Source organism: Gigantopelta aegis, chromosome 12, assembly GCF_016097555.1.
Source record: "Gigantopelta aegis isolate Gae_Host chromosome 12, Gae_host_genome, whole genome shotgun sequence".
In the NCBI taxonomy this organism is placed as follows: Eukaryota; Metazoa; Mollusca; class Gastropoda; order Neomphalida; family Peltospiridae; genus Gigantopelta; species Gigantopelta aegis.
In genome coordinates, this window is record NC_054710.1 from 41,466,706 (window position 1) to 41,482,649 (window position 15,944).

The 15,944-nt window shown below is 36.8% G+C and overlaps 1 protein-coding gene across 1 annotated transcript; it reads right to left on the reverse strand.

The window, feature by feature from the left end:
- Positions 1-573: 573 nt before the first annotated feature.
- Positions 574-12,665, reverse strand: LOC121386290 (39S ribosomal protein L17, mitochondrial-like). The gene is made up of 4 exons (XM_041517142.1): positions 12,401-12,665; positions 8,730-8,801; positions 3,249-3,387; positions 574-1,738 (listed from the first exon to the last, which is right to left on the reverse strand). The coding sequence occupies exons 1-4, from the start codon at positions 12,575-12,577 to the stop codon at positions 1,377-1,379; spliced, it is 750 nt and encodes a 249-aa protein (XP_041373076.1). The 5' UTR covers positions 12,578-12,665; the 3' UTR covers positions 574-1,376.
- Between the last annotated feature and the right edge of the window lie 3,279 nt (positions 12,666-15,944).

The following is a 15,944-nucleotide window of genomic DNA, read 5'->3' on the forward strand; positions in this document are numbered from 1 at the left end:
CCAGGGTAGCAGGATTCGATCCCCAATAAACTTCGCACGCCATGTAATCGAAGTTTTCTTTGTGGTATCCCAGTGTACCTCTCTTACACCCAACTCCATGATCGTACCAAACATGGAATTATGGAGTATGCTGGGAAAGCACATCCCATCTAACAAGAAATAAATTCATTAAAATTTGTGCTGCGTGTGTCATAATTTCAATTTTAGAACTATGGCTATTTTAGTATCCAACATCGACTCTAGTCAAGAGAAACCTGTTGCTTTTCCCATACAAAGACAGTACTTACCACCACCTTTGATGTACCCTTTGTTGGGCACTGATTGGAACATGTGACAACTCTCTACCACAAGAAAGAAAGAAATGTTTTATTTAACAAAACTAAACACATTTTATTTATGGTTATATGGCGTCAGACATATAGTTAAGGACCACACAGATATTGGGCTACTCTTTTCGATTAGCAGCAAGGGATCTTTTATATGCACCATCCCACAGACAGTGTTGGACCACAAATGCCACACCACTGTACTACAACCAGCGCCAGGACAAATGGGAATAAGCAAACACATAGATTGTTGTATACATCTTTAATGCAAAACAACTTCTGTATTGACATTAAACTATTGGCACTGATGAACTCTTCGAGCACACAATGTACGTGTTAGTTCTGTAGGTATAGTGTACTTTCCAGGGTGTACCATCCCATCAGTAAAGGGGTCATTCAACAACTACATTTTCATACACACACACCTCCCATACATGTTACATATTAAAATGTTGAGACAACAGCAGTCTCTCACCTAAAATCACACAACACCAATTTCCCTGTCATTTTAACTTAAAAGGTTAACCATCGGTTATTGGATTGGCTAACAGACGGGATAACGCATACTACAACCTTTGATATACTGGCACTGGATGGAACGAGAAATAGCCCAATGAGTCCATTGACGGGGATCGATCATAAACCTACTGCACATAAAGTGAGCACTTTACCACTGGGTTACGTCCCGCCCGCATTGTGACGTAACCTGACCACGATGACTGGATGTTCTGTTTGTATTTTTGTTTCTTTTGTTTGGCAATAAATATTAGATAGAAAATGGTCAGTTTAAGGAAGAAAATCGCCATGCCAGGGTGCATGTTACTTCTCACTGCATTATACTTTTAAAAAATGGGACACTGTCTTAAAAACATTACCAAACGTCTGGAAAACATGCAAGACCCCCACCCCTTCCCCTAATTTCTTTGTACAACTCCCATGACACCCACCCACACCTAGAATGTTAGGTAATTGTTGACTGACCCCAAAATACTGCCCGTTAATTTACTGTATGAACACAATAACACACAAACAGGCCATCGAACACCAACATCAAGTCGGTTTGTCTTTAACGTTCAATTCATCCATTTGCTTTGAAACTTTGTCCACATCTTTTTCCATTGAATTAACTCTATCACCTCCGCCACTGTCCTCATCACCCATCTGAGTAACCCTTTTGTCTTCCAGAGTATCTGCAACGTGGGGACTACTGCTGTCAGTAGTCTCTGTAATGCGAGACATGTCCATTCTGTCACTGAATGGATCGCCACTGCTCTTGTTTGTGTAATCGAGGCTGGCGGTGTCTAGCTTGATTTTGTTTTGGTTGTATTCTCTCCTTGCCTCCTGTAGCAGTATGTTCGACAGGAGATACTTGGTTTCCCTTTGCTCAGGTCTCACTGGCGGCCATGGGTTACCTGAAATTAAAAAAGAAAACGAAAACAGGTCAAATTGGTTTTTGTTCAGTATATATATATTTCATGAATGTAGAGCTGGGCAGTATTGAAATTTCAGGTTCGGCATTGGTATTAGTATTTTTGGAGTGATTTACCTCGGTATCGGTTTGGTATCGATACAATACTGATATTGACATTGAGTGGTATTTTTTGGTATTCTCAGCTTTAAATGGATGCCCGACCCACTAATTTCATCTAACTAAAATTAAATTCCATACACACAGCCCTCATCTCTCTCTTCTTCTCAGCTTTTTTTTAGTGCTGTACTAAATGGTGGGAAACATTTTTCAATTCTGAAATTTCGGTAATTTGATATTTACTCGATGCGGTAAATCGGTACTGACATGATACCGATACCAGACAGTATATATATGGAATACCGCCTAGCTCTACATGAATGTGTCGATACCTGAAAGGAATAAGTCAAACATTTACATGACTGAGGGAGCTGTTTCATCTTCATCTGAAACTGTATATAGAACAAGACTCTGTACCTGTAAGTTTTATAGACACAAATTAAACTTTCCTATACATTTCTTTGGCTACCAAACAAAACCCATTAAAAACATTCTATCCCTGGAGGAGTATGGTTTGTTTTGTTTAGCAACACCACTAGAGCACATTGATTAATTAAACATCGGTTATTGGATGTCAAACATGTGATCATTCGGACACTTAATCTTAGAGCAAACCTGCTACATCTTTCCAATATTTATATGCATTTCTAACAGCCTGGCAAGCAAATACAACAGCCTGGCAAGCAAACACAACAGCCTGGAAAGCAAATACAACAGCCTGGCAAGCAAACACAACAGCCTGGCAAGAAAACACAACAGCCTGGCAAGCAAATACAACAGCCTTTGATATACTAGTCATGGGGATCTGGTTGGGGTTAGAAAAAACCTGTAGAATGGATTCAGTGACGACATTCGACTTTGTAACTAAAGCACATTTAAAGACCGTTCTGTGGACTGAGGTAGATGCCAGGGCTTCTAGATTATGGTAGTCCCACTCCTATGGTCAGTCATATTCAATGTTGGGCTAGTAAATACCTACTATTGCCATGCCCGACGCCAAGTGAAAAAAAGTAAAATTTTGCAGATAAGTCTACTTTGTAAATATGAATATCTTGCCCCCACCCCAACTCCTCAATGTTAGTTTTTTTTAAAGCTCTCCCTCCCTCTTTAAAAGACATATCCGATTATTACTATTATTTAGTAAAACTGTATCTAGTATAGTTGGGCTAGTGAATTTTTAATCGTGGTTAGTAAAGTTATAGAATCACTGATCCCATGGCTAGTGGATTTTATAAAAATTCTAGAAGCCTTGTAGATACCTACTGACAGCCCATAAGTATGACATTTTTAGATTATGCAAAAATAAATCAATTTTAGGTAACCCATTTCATTTACAAATGTAATTACTATGATAATTAATAATAACTTGTTATGAAATTTTAAACTAGTGTCACCTTTTAGCTCGAGAACACCACTTTGATGTCCGAATCCTGGATATTTTATCGGCAGATTCCACATCTGGGTGTAAGATGTTGAATAGTTCTGGTAGCGTGGAACCAGAACTTTGAATAATTTGTGAATCAGATCTTTCTCCTGTAACAGATAATGTTAAAAATGCAGTGTCGACTCCCCATCATATATGCAAAACACAAACATGGCCACAATGCAAAACCAACTTATTCCTAACCAAATTTAGTTTTTAACTTTTTAGTTTAACTTTTTTTTACAATGCATAACATTTTTCACATTATAGTTTAAAGTAACATAAACATCATCCAACAATGATTTAACTTTGATTTAATTTTAAGGAATACAAAATACACATCGTACATGTACAAACAGAAAAATTAAATCCATTTATATATTCTTACATTTACCCCAACCCCAGGCCTGCGCAAATTAAAAATTTGCATAACCTGAAAAGGGGTTATGCCAAAAGATTTGGCATAACCTATTTTGGTTTGCATAACCTGTTTTTTTCTTTATAATTAAAAAAATAAATATATACTTAATTTTGAGAAACAAGAGTGGCAATGGTAAGTAAAAAGTATATGTATGTATACAAATGCTTAAGAGATTTTTTAAAAATACCGGTAATAATGATTAGAACTATTATAGTACGTTACCAAAACATAGTGAATGTCAGGCTTGACCTATTATATAAAACACATCATCATGTGTGAATAACTACGTGTGAATAAATAAGAATTCATTGCAAGGCAATCGCTTACCATTAATTTTATAATATTAATCTTTTATATGTATATAATGTCATGACATTCAGTTGTGAGTGGGAGACTCAGTGCCATCTTCCTCATCTGAGGAACAGTGGATACTGATACTGTCACTATCACTGACACTGTTGTCATCGTCACTGTCGTTATCCGATTCAGAATTACAGTTAATAATAGGGTCACTGTGACTCTGGTTTACCCTGGTTGCTGATCCAATTCGAGATTGTAATGACCATCACAATATCACCATTTTTGATTGGTTAAATTCGGCTATATCGCCTTCTAACAACCAATGGGAATGCACCTAGTTCGCAAGATATTTATACAAATTTGGCTGGTTACGGTACGCGCTACGAAAAAGCACTGCATCGGGAACAAGTCTAATGTTTGTACTCGCGATAAAAATATGTTGGTACGTTGCCGGGATTAATCATTCAGTAAATTTTACACAAACGTTTAATCGGTTATGCCAAATAAAATGGCATAACCGATGCACGAACGAAACAGTCGTCCGTGCAATTTGTGCAGGCCTGCAACCCCAACTTCCAAGAAAAGTATTTATATTAAACTCAATCTGGGTTTCAAACTAGTCCATAATAAAAGTAAACTAAGATGCTTATAAATATACAAATATCTTTTTAGTTCAATCAATAGTAATTAAAAAGAGAAAAAACCCAACTAATTTATATTACATAGTTACTGAGGGAAGTCGCTTCCACCGAAAAAAAAGGGCAATATAATCACTGCTTCATGTATAATGGAAACATCAAATGATCATTCATTGAAACCAAATATATTGAAATCTTCTCTTAACTGCAGCTTTTGTTCTCTAAAGACATTAATTGAAAATAAAATGAAGGTGAATCAAGAGGACTTCATAAAGTATATTAACATACCTTAACCACAGATCACTTTATTTGCTTAGTCAGAAAAAGGAGGTCACAAGTCAGACTCAGGAATTTCCCCAGAGACATATGGCGCCACTACGCCTTAGGTGTGTAAGTAAGCACTTTGGCATCATGTAAAGACCTTAAATCAGTTGCCTATATGCTTTAATTGGCTATATGTGACAATCAACTGCTGGTTGTAACAACTTTTAAAACTTTACAGTATACAGGTATTCACGCTTCTAATAGGTGAAACATTTCGTTCTTACCTAATTAGGTTCAAGGCCCTCGGCACCGTTTCATTTAACAACAGTTGATTACTAATTGTCATTGACAAAAAAAACTGGCACTTGCAGTTGTGTTAAACTGATAGTGAAAATATAAGCGCCTTAAAAATATCCTAGGGAAAGGTCTGAGAGTGGTGGTTATGTCTGAACTTTCTTAAAGTTACATTCTCTGTTTACCATATTATAACATCATGTACAAATGTGAAATACAAGCTGAAATGCACTTTTAAAAAAGTTGTGTGTGTTCGCTATGAACGAATATCGTCAAACGTATATGCTTGATTCGTCGCCTGTGCCGCCATAGCTCGGTAAAGTACAAACGACAGCCTGTTGTCAGTTTCAGTTAACACGTGCGTTTGCCGATTTCAAATTGTAGGGTTTGTCTCAAAAAATTAAAAGAGAAATCTTGCGCTGTACGAAGAACGTTCGGTTGAGGATACGGTACTAGAGTCTTTAGTTAAAACCGGTTTGATCTTGACAACGTATTATCGACAGTCGTACCTTCCTATTTCAGAATTGATATTTTATAAAGTGTTAGTTTTGTTTGTATACTAGTAACACATTAATCATGTATATATTTTTAAAATAAAATATACTAAAGTAGACAATGAACGTTTTACGTGTAAAAATCGACAAATTCAAATAAATATTTTTTCGTTTTGGAAAGGGGGGGGGGGGGGTAAGGGGTTTAATGACATCAAAGATAAAGCATATTGATTTAATAATCATCCAACCCCAAACAAGCGTAAATAAAATGTGTTGAGTGCGTCGTTAAATAAAACATATCCTATCCTTCCTTCCATCTGCTGTTGGATGTCTAACATTTGGTAATTTTGACATATAATCTTAGAGACGAATCGGGTGCATGTGCAGGGGGAGGGTATTGGAGGTCGAAACTCGTACTTTCCCAAGTTAAAAAAAACTTGAAATGTATTTTTGGGTGGAGCATGGCCCCATATAAACTTCGCTCAACACAGTCTATAACCCGAACCCCGCTAAAATTCATGCACACGCGCCTTGGAAACCTGCTAAAAAATTTTTTTAGCAAGGGATCGTTTATATGTACCATCCCACAGACAGGATATCACATACCATGGTCTTTTATATACCAGCCGATGGGGATCGATCCTAGACTGACCACGCATTTCCAAAAAACACCTTTTTAGGTCTAAGTAATGAATAAAAATAACATATAGTCTTGAAAAATGTTACGTAAATCGAACACAGTACCCTCTTCCTTTACCCCTAGAGTGTTACTTAATTAGTAACACCCCCTTAAATTTCAAGGCAAATCCCCCACCCACCGACCCCTGGAAAGGCGTTGTACCATACCTCTATGCAGCCCCACACGAGGACAAAATCATAGAGCGAAGTGACTTCTCTCTCAAACTTTAGAGAGGGCAAAGTTTTTAACAGCAGGGAGACTTGAAGTTTTAATTTTAAAAAAAGATGCAAAAAAAGTAAATTTTACAATCTCTTATTTTTTTTATTTAAAAATTATTTTTTTTACCGTTTGTACTGCTAATTGATGGACATACGCTCTATAGTTTTTTAATTGAACCTTTCCACATGTCGTCTTCTCATTTTATTCAATACCTACTCCATGCAGAGTATTGTCCTAGTAGATTAATCTTTCACAGTCAAGCCTAGATTACCCAGAGGCAATTAAATGCGTTCCACAGTCAGTTTCGTAATTAATACACTGTGGAGTTGTCAGACGGAATGGGTACTAGTATCCATGAAGGTGTGAAAATTGTTTATCTTGTCACTGTTGTTTACAATTTATTTTTTTTTTTTTTTTTTACAATGGCCGCTTTAGCGACTTGGGGATGCAGGTTAAGCGGCCTCTGGGTATATAGGCCAGCTAGGTCACTGCTTATTATGAGTGCATATACATTAAAAATCTGTTAGGGGAGGTTTGCCTGTACTATTTTATGATTTCGACATGTGTTTTGTATGTTAAATTTATTCATTATGACAAAGTCTTACGTAAAACTAGGTAATTACTCTCCGCATATTTTTTTCACGTCGAGGTCTGCTGCTCCAAACGAATATTTTTTTAAAATATATATTCTGATGGAGCATGACCCAAACTCCCTAAAAAAATACACTCGTCATGGTATAGATCCCCACCCTTGTACAATTTGCAGCACATTCGCCTGACAATACGCTTCAACAACTAGTAGCACATTTAGACCAACTATTAGTGCCAGACACGGGTGTTGTCCGAGCAAGACCGTCTATCTGTGAGCCTGTCGCATGACTTTGTGGTGCCAGTCTCTCTTCAAACTCTCAGACACTTCACACTTAAATTATTATTTATGAATAGGTGTGTGTACACTGCAAGTGATGACCATTTGTAAAAAGGCGACACTGATTTCGCCTTACAGTGAGGCACGGTGAAGTCAGGCTGATCAGAGCGAAGTTTGGGCTCACTTCGCCCAGTCGCGTGAGCCCTGCCTCTATGGATATAAATATGTTTTGTAAATATGAGACAACCCCTCAATCAAGACAGTTGAATTTGTTAAAAAATCTCACGTGATCTCTTGCTGTGGAATTCTACACTTGTGATAAGCCAATGAAAACCGAGATCGGTACAAGCCCGTCAAAAGTGTCCCACTTTCAAAATACTGGCTTTGTTTTTGACCTGGATAAGCCAGCGTAGTGAAACCAATGCGGAGTGCGGCATCATATATGCACAAAACGTAATTGGATTTTCTGTTCTATATGCTTAAATAATAAAAATATTCCGGATATTGCCGCTTTAATTTGTCCATCATATTTTTCTTTCATATTTGCAGGCCCTAATCTAGAATTGAAAATGTCGGAGAAGTGACTTCTCCCTTCTTAGGAGAAAGGGGAGAAGTTTCATAAAGACAGGCAAAGTGAACATTTAATGATACATTTTGTAACGTTTTACCAGTTTCCGCATTCAATCAGAAAAATTCTGAATTTTACACTCACTTCCAATCGTAATATGTTTTGTTATGTAAAATGAATGTAATAAGTAATATTTTCTGGAATTACTATAATGAAATAATGAGAAATAACAATACTTGGCTGGTCACTGCAAAAGTAGCGACATGTGCCGACGTAGTCTGGCGGCAAAGTATATACACACACTGTGAAGGTGTTAACTGTTTAGCTATGGCATTACACAAGTTGGGGTCTTGGCATCTGTTGTGTGATTTTGTTTTTGAAATCTGATTAGGTCCAAAATATTCAAACTTCAACTTCTCACTGACATACCTAGGCGACTTGAACAGAGTTTCAGCGAAAAACACCTTCATTTCGCCGACACGATTAGGGCCTGTATTTGGCAAGGGGACTGTCTCCTGTCTTGTGGACTGGTCTACTGTAAGCAGGGAACATTTTGTTCCATATTATGATTTGCTATGCAAATTTCAGAGATTGCTACATAATTCTAAAACGTTATTTATAGTTATGTAATTAAAATTTTAAAACAAAATGTTCCCAAGGAAGATATATTATTCAGGTTAAAATGTTTATAGACAGTTTTAATTTACCATGAGCCAAAAATCAGCCATTTCCATTGTTTCCCTGTGTTTGTCTCCATTCTTTATGGCCACCTGGATCAGCTGGAAAAATAAACATACATCATGTACTCGTGCTCAGTACTAACATAAAGAACATGTAATGCTTATGCGAACCTTTGTTTTCTGCAATTTAACAAATTACATTAAAAACCATAATTAGGGATTTGGGATGATTAATTACTTCTTTTTTTTTTTTTATAAAGTTTTAAATATTTTTTCATGATTCAACTTATTGACGATACAAATTGCAATGTACTTTCCACAAATAAGACAGCTATATCACACAGCGCATCAAACATTTGTTTAATAGTTATTTGATAAAAAACAATTCAGTTTAACCATGCCATGATACATAAATTAATGGTGTGTTTGATCTGGCATAGCCCATGGAAATATGGGTAACAGGTCGTTTCGCTATTATTACTAGTTCACCAAGTCGTTTTGAGCAGGGTCGATTCGTACCTCCAACCATGTTTCGATTCACCATAATTTTAATTTAGTTAATAAAGTACATTTTTTCATTGATTTGTCCTATATCCATTGATTTTTAGATGTCACACATTGAAATCTATATTGCGTGTTTATATTTACAGATAAAAAAAATATTATAATTTTGTTTATTTCCAATATCATTTACTCAAGCCATATACACGAAATTCGTACAGGCCTTAGATAATATGCTGACAATGTATTCACATTAATAATTAATTTATGAACAGTCACACTGCATACTACTGATGTGCTGTGGTTTCTTATTAAATATACTACATTCCCAGCTGAGGTTCAAACGCCGAGTACGTACAGTACGTTGATTTGACAGCTAGAAAGTAAACAGCTGATAAGGCATTAATATCCAAAGACAGAAAATTACCTAATACTGTATTTGGTAATGAACAATGAATAAACAGAAGAAAAAAAATACTTCAAAACTATAATAAATATAAAATGTTTTGAGGGGGGATGGGGGGGGGGGGGAAACGACTCTGTACAAATGAGATTTAGGGCAAACCAACCCTGGGTGAATAGGACTAAGGGCGAAACAACGCAGAGTTCGAAATGGTTTTAGGGCGAAACAACCCGGATTCGGAAATATGTCAGAAGCACCAGAATCGATTTCTGGAATTTACCAAAATGCAAGATTCGTAGCGGAGTGCAAGCTACGGAAATGCTGATGCACATCATATATATTTAAAAAAGAAGAAGAAATAAACCACACTGTGGAAGCATTAAGACTGACGACAGTCACACTTCACACCCTAGTTTTTGGCTTTGTACACAATAAATATACGTATAACATATCTTAGTAAGAATCTTACTGCAATTTTCACTTGAAATCCATTTTTCGTAAAAGGTACAATTATTTAATCACAAGATTTTCTTCAAACACATTCAGGTGCATTAGTCATGTTCAGACAAAAAGATTTCAATAACAATTTTGCATTGGAAATTTTCCAGCATTCTTAAAACAGAAATGTCATGTATTCAGTTTATAGATATTACAAGTAAGGAAATGCAAAGTGACGTCATTCAAATTCAAAATTAGCTATACTATTGTGCAGTGCTTCGCCACATTAAAACAAAAACTGGTCTACTAACCTTGACCCATGTCAAAATTCAGCAGACAACGCTGTTTACAGGTCAGTATGTTTTTAGTTTTAGTTTTATTTACCCTTTTATTTACCTTAAAATTGCAAAATATATCATATCAAGAAATTACCGTTGATTATGTTTTATTTATTGTGTATGAAAAGTGACTGTCATCGATCTTAGTAGTGCTCAAGGGATCTTTTATATAGTCACAGGTAGTCCGAAGGGACATTAAATGTGTGGTTCTTCTACGTCCGAACCTTGTTACATAACCTATATGTAGCTGGTATTCAAAACTTGTGGTGCCATGTTTCAAACATTTCTCAACCGAAATAGTGCAACAAATGGACACACAAACCAAAAATGTATAACCTACCATACAAACTAAATCCTGATTGAAGTACTTGTGTCATTATTAACAAAATAAATCATCAGTAAATGCTGTGCTGAAAATAATCGTACCCAAAATGGGTTCTGCCCTGATTCATGAGCATGGAGATATTCATACATGTCAACTCTTACGGATCACCCGTAAGACTTACAGATTTTTTATCATTTAACAGTCTTACGGGTGTAGGACAAATTCCTTACGGGTAATATATGCATTTTCAGGTTTTTATTTTTTTTCATTATTATTATTTTTACATGACTAGTTATCATCTAAGTAAGCCATCCTTCGTGATTTTCGTTGTCATGAATCGGGAAATGGCCATTATGTCGTATTTATTTTGGACGAGAGGTGCCATCTAGCGGTTATATGTGCACTAATCAAAGTCTCACGTGATCTTTTGCACACGCCACGCTGCGTGGTAAAGCAACTGTAGCTCGCTTATGGATTTTTGTCCAGTCTTACACTGGTGTTGATCAGTAGGCCTACACTTGGCTAGACTTGCTAAAGGTTGGCATCTATGGAGATATTACCGGCCTCGGTGGCGTCGTGGCAGGTCATCGGTCTACAGGCTGGTAGGTACTGGGTTCGGATCCCAGTCGAGGCATGGGATTTTTAATCCAGATACCGACTCCAAACCCTGAGTGAGTGCTCCGCAAGGCTCAATGGGTAGGTGTAAACCACTTGCACCGACCAGTGATCCATAACTGGTTCAACAAAGGCCATGGTTTGTGCTATCCTGCCTGTGGGAAGTGCAAATAAAAGATCCCTTGCTGCTAATCGGAAGAGTAGCCCATGTAGTGGCGACAGCGGGTTTCCTCTCAAAATCTGTGTGGTCCTTAACCATATGTCTGACGCCATATAACCGTAAATAAAATGTGTTGAGTGCGTCGTTAAATAAAAACACTTCTTTCTATGGAGATATTTGATTACCAAATATGAACATCATGCTGGTATTCTTGATTAAAAACTATTGTCCGAACCAAATTGTTAACAACTACAAAAAATTACTCTCCTACCTTTAATTGCCGTTAGATTTCCTCCAAAGTTTGTCCAGACACAAATCTTGAAAAAACCATTACAATGACACAGATTCCACATACCAGATAATAACCATGTCACCTATATCGACTTCGCTGAGAGCGCATAGGGAAAAAAGCATGTAATTTTGTATAAGCTGCCATTTTGACTTTTTATGGAATATTCTTCAAGAGGGGTGAAAGGATAGGACTTAATCTAACAACATCATATTATTTTTAAAAAAAATATTATTATTATTTTAATGATACCACTAGAGATCATAAATTTCATATTAATTGTGTCACATACTTTGGAGGCTTTCACCCCTCTTGAAGAGTATTCCATAAACAAGCAACATGGCAGACGGCAGAAAACTGCATGTATTTTTCCCTATGCAATCTCAGCAAAGACAATATCGGCGACATCGTTGCAGTCTCGTGTGTGGAATCTGTATATTTGTAGTGGGTTTTTTTGCGATTTGTGTCTGGACAAACTTTGGAGGAAATCTAACGGCATATTAAAGGTAGGAGAGTAATTTTTTGTAGTTGTTAACAATTTGGTTCGGACAATAACTACAAACATACTTTTTAACATGGGTCTGAATATCAGATGACATCCAAATATAGGAAACGTTTAAGTTACTTACTCTTTCCGCATATCCCCTTGCCTCGTCCCCGTGGCTGTGTGCCGTTTCGATTCTCTCATACCGAATTAAGCCAGTGACCAATTTGCGTAGTCTTTTAATTCTTCCTTCTACTCCACTTCCCAACCCCTCGACAGACCCCATCTTTCTGTGTCGCAATCTTACTTTAAAACGCAACATGCTTGAAAGATGTGATAGATTTTATCGGAATCAAATGACTTTCACGAAACGTTTTACGTTCCGGATGAGTTATAGTTACCTCCCTTAGTTGTTGGTCTCTGGTAGCTATATAGTTTCCTCCTCTATCAGGAGAACCCAACTTTCCTGTCCTGGACGGAGGTGCTAGCCGACACCGGCACCTGTGCCCATGACAGGTGTGCGCTAAAACAGCTTGCTCTGAATGTGCACGTTAAACCGTATGACATGACAGGAGAACCACCATTAGGTCAAGTGATTGGGGCTGTGGCGTAAAAATCTTCTGCAATGCACTGCATATAAATATTGACTAGTTAAAGACTCAATGTGTGTGTGTGTCAGCCCGAGCGCTCTGGCTGTAAGAGAGCTAGACGGACATTTAGAGGGTTACATGCTTTCATTACACCTTCCAAATGTCCGTATAGGTCTTACAGTTAGAGTACTCGGGTTAAGTGTATGTGTAGACCTGTGTGTGTATCTCTCTGTCTCTGTCTCTCTCGCTCGCTCGCTCGCCCCCCCCCCCCCCTCTCTCTCTCTCTCTCTCTCTCTCTCTCTCTCTATTATACAAGGATCATATCATAACATATACGATATAGAAGGGATGTTCTGTGCTAAGAATAGTATGGCAAATTTTGGCAGTTAGGTTACATATATCGGGACAATATTTGTCGTTCAGAGTTATACAACTGTGTTACATTATAACTCTTCCGTTACATTTAATTATCTTGCAACGCAATTATGATCAAAATACTAAATCTTAAAAGAAACAAACAAAACAAACAACTTAGCTTAACTAAATTTAATTCTTTTTTCTGTTCTTAAAACATTTATAAATATATATAAAATAAGCTTTACAAGCTCTCAAAATATACTACCATTATAATAAATTAAAACAAAACTCTTATCACAATAACATAAACAAAAAATTAAGGTGCTATTTTTTTAACCAAGATCAACTCTTGAAGTAATACATTTAGTCAAAGAAGACTACTCCAATGCACGATTACACGTGCATGTGAGAAGAACCGTGAATGCGAGATAACTCACACATTTTACACGGTAAGGACCGGAGCTAATGTGTTTTGATTCATCACTTAAAATTAAATTTACACACGTGTAAACGTAATAATTAGATCACACAGTAAAACACAAACTCTTGATCAACATTTCAAATGAGAATATATTAAAGTCTTACCTTATTACAACAAAATAAAGATACAACATAAGATATGCACAAATATAAATAATAAAATTGTAAATAGCCACTCTATACTCAGTTATGAGAGATTATTCACTAAACTCATTAAAGACGCAGACTCTAATTTCAACTCGGTAGAAATGGACACAAAGTTTAGTTAATCTACAAACCTGTAACACACTTGGATACAGTTATAAAATGGACACTAAGTTTAGTTAATCTACAAACCTGTAACACACTTGGATAAAGTTACAGCAGAGTGAAAGAAAAGTCGAGGGGGGTTCGATGGGTTCGACCGAACCCCCCCCTCTGAAATCGCTTTTTTTTTAATAATTTAATATATCTGACATTATTATATTTACTCAATATAGAAATATATGCCCAATATCTCTGCAATCTATTTTAGAACCCCCCTTTTCAAAATCCTATGTACGCCCATGTACATGTATTTGCATCAGTTGAAAAAGTAAAGTTTGTTTTATTTAACGACGCCACTAGAGCACATTGATTTTTAATCTTATCATCGGCTATTGGACGTCAAACATATGGTCATTCTGACACTGTTTTTAGAGGAAACCCGCTGTCGCCACATAGGCTACTCTTTTTTACGACAGGCAGCAAGGGATCTTTTATTTGCGCTTCCCACAGGCAGGATAGCACAAACCATGGCCTTTGTTGAACCAGTTATGGATCACTGGTCGGTGCAAGTGGTTTACACCTACCCATTGAGCCTTGCGGAGCACTCACTCAGGGTTTGGAGTCGGTATCTGGATTAAAAATCCCATGCCTCGACTGGGATCCGAACCCAGTACCTACCAGCCTGTAGACCGATGGCCTGCCACGACGCCACCGAGGCCGGTTGCATCAGTTGAAATTACCACAAAGAAGTCTTCAATGTTAACAAGTTACACATCTTAGCGAACTAAATGCCCTCATCTATCAAGTTCAATCTAATAATCTGCACTATAAAACTGTCTGCCATAAAATAAACACAGTCGAACAGCAGGTTATTTGTGTGGACCTAATTTTGATTCTACCACTAACATTACCGACATTGAAAGAAAGGTAAATATCATGCCTAATAGATAGAGTAGGGTAGAGTTGCCAGGATTGGACCAGTGCCTCAATTGGACCAGAACTGTATTTTCATTCAAATTGTGACAGTAGCGCCATCTAGCCAATATATTAATCTGTACACACGCCGCTATTGGCCTTGAACCAGTCGAGTCGAAAAAGGTAATATTTTTGGATTTATCAATAAAAGTCACATTTATGCATGTATCATCTAATACTATTCTTGGAGAAAACATCTATGGAGCAATATGAACATAGTTAGAAGTGTTAAATTAGGTCATAACGATACATAAAGGTTTGTTATTGTGAGTGATAAAACAAGTGCCAAGATGTTACGCATGTGTACTTGTAGGTCAGCATCTATTTATAACTATGGTAAAACCACGATTGGACCAACTGAATTGCTGGGATTGGACCAGTTCCTCAATTGGACCATAATGTTTTGACCTGGTATTTTGGTGATCGTGCCAATCGCCAAATATGATACCAGTTAATTTATGCATCAAAAATGAAATTTTAAGCACGTTTATGAGTAAAACAAACGTCAAAAAGGACCTTTCTGCGTGATCCAATCGAGGAATCGGTGGTCCAATCGAGGATTCTATTTTGATTCATGAGCGAATTATATTTTAATAAAGCTATTTCTTTCTTTTTTGCAAGTAGCCATAGTTCGTACTGTGTCTAATTATCCAAAAGAAGGAACTGATATTTTGCAAACCCACGAGAGGTTCATGCCCAATTTTAGTTACTGTAGCAGATTTCACGATCGGACCACTTTCGTTTTAGCATAAACAAATTTATTTGAACTCTTCATACTGTCCAGTTTGATTTTCTAGCAATGTTTTTTGACAATGTATGTGCTGGGTTCTGGTTTAATTGAAGGCATTTGATTATTTTAAAAACTCCAAAAGTGGTCCAATCGTGGTAGTAGAATCCACGATTGGACCATTTTGGGTTTAAATTTGTTTTTAAAATTTACCTGGAATAATTAAACTTTCTACAAAATATATTGCATCAATGCGTATTGTATGCCCCAACAATAATGAAGGAACTACTTTCCTGCTGATTGCTCTATTTGTC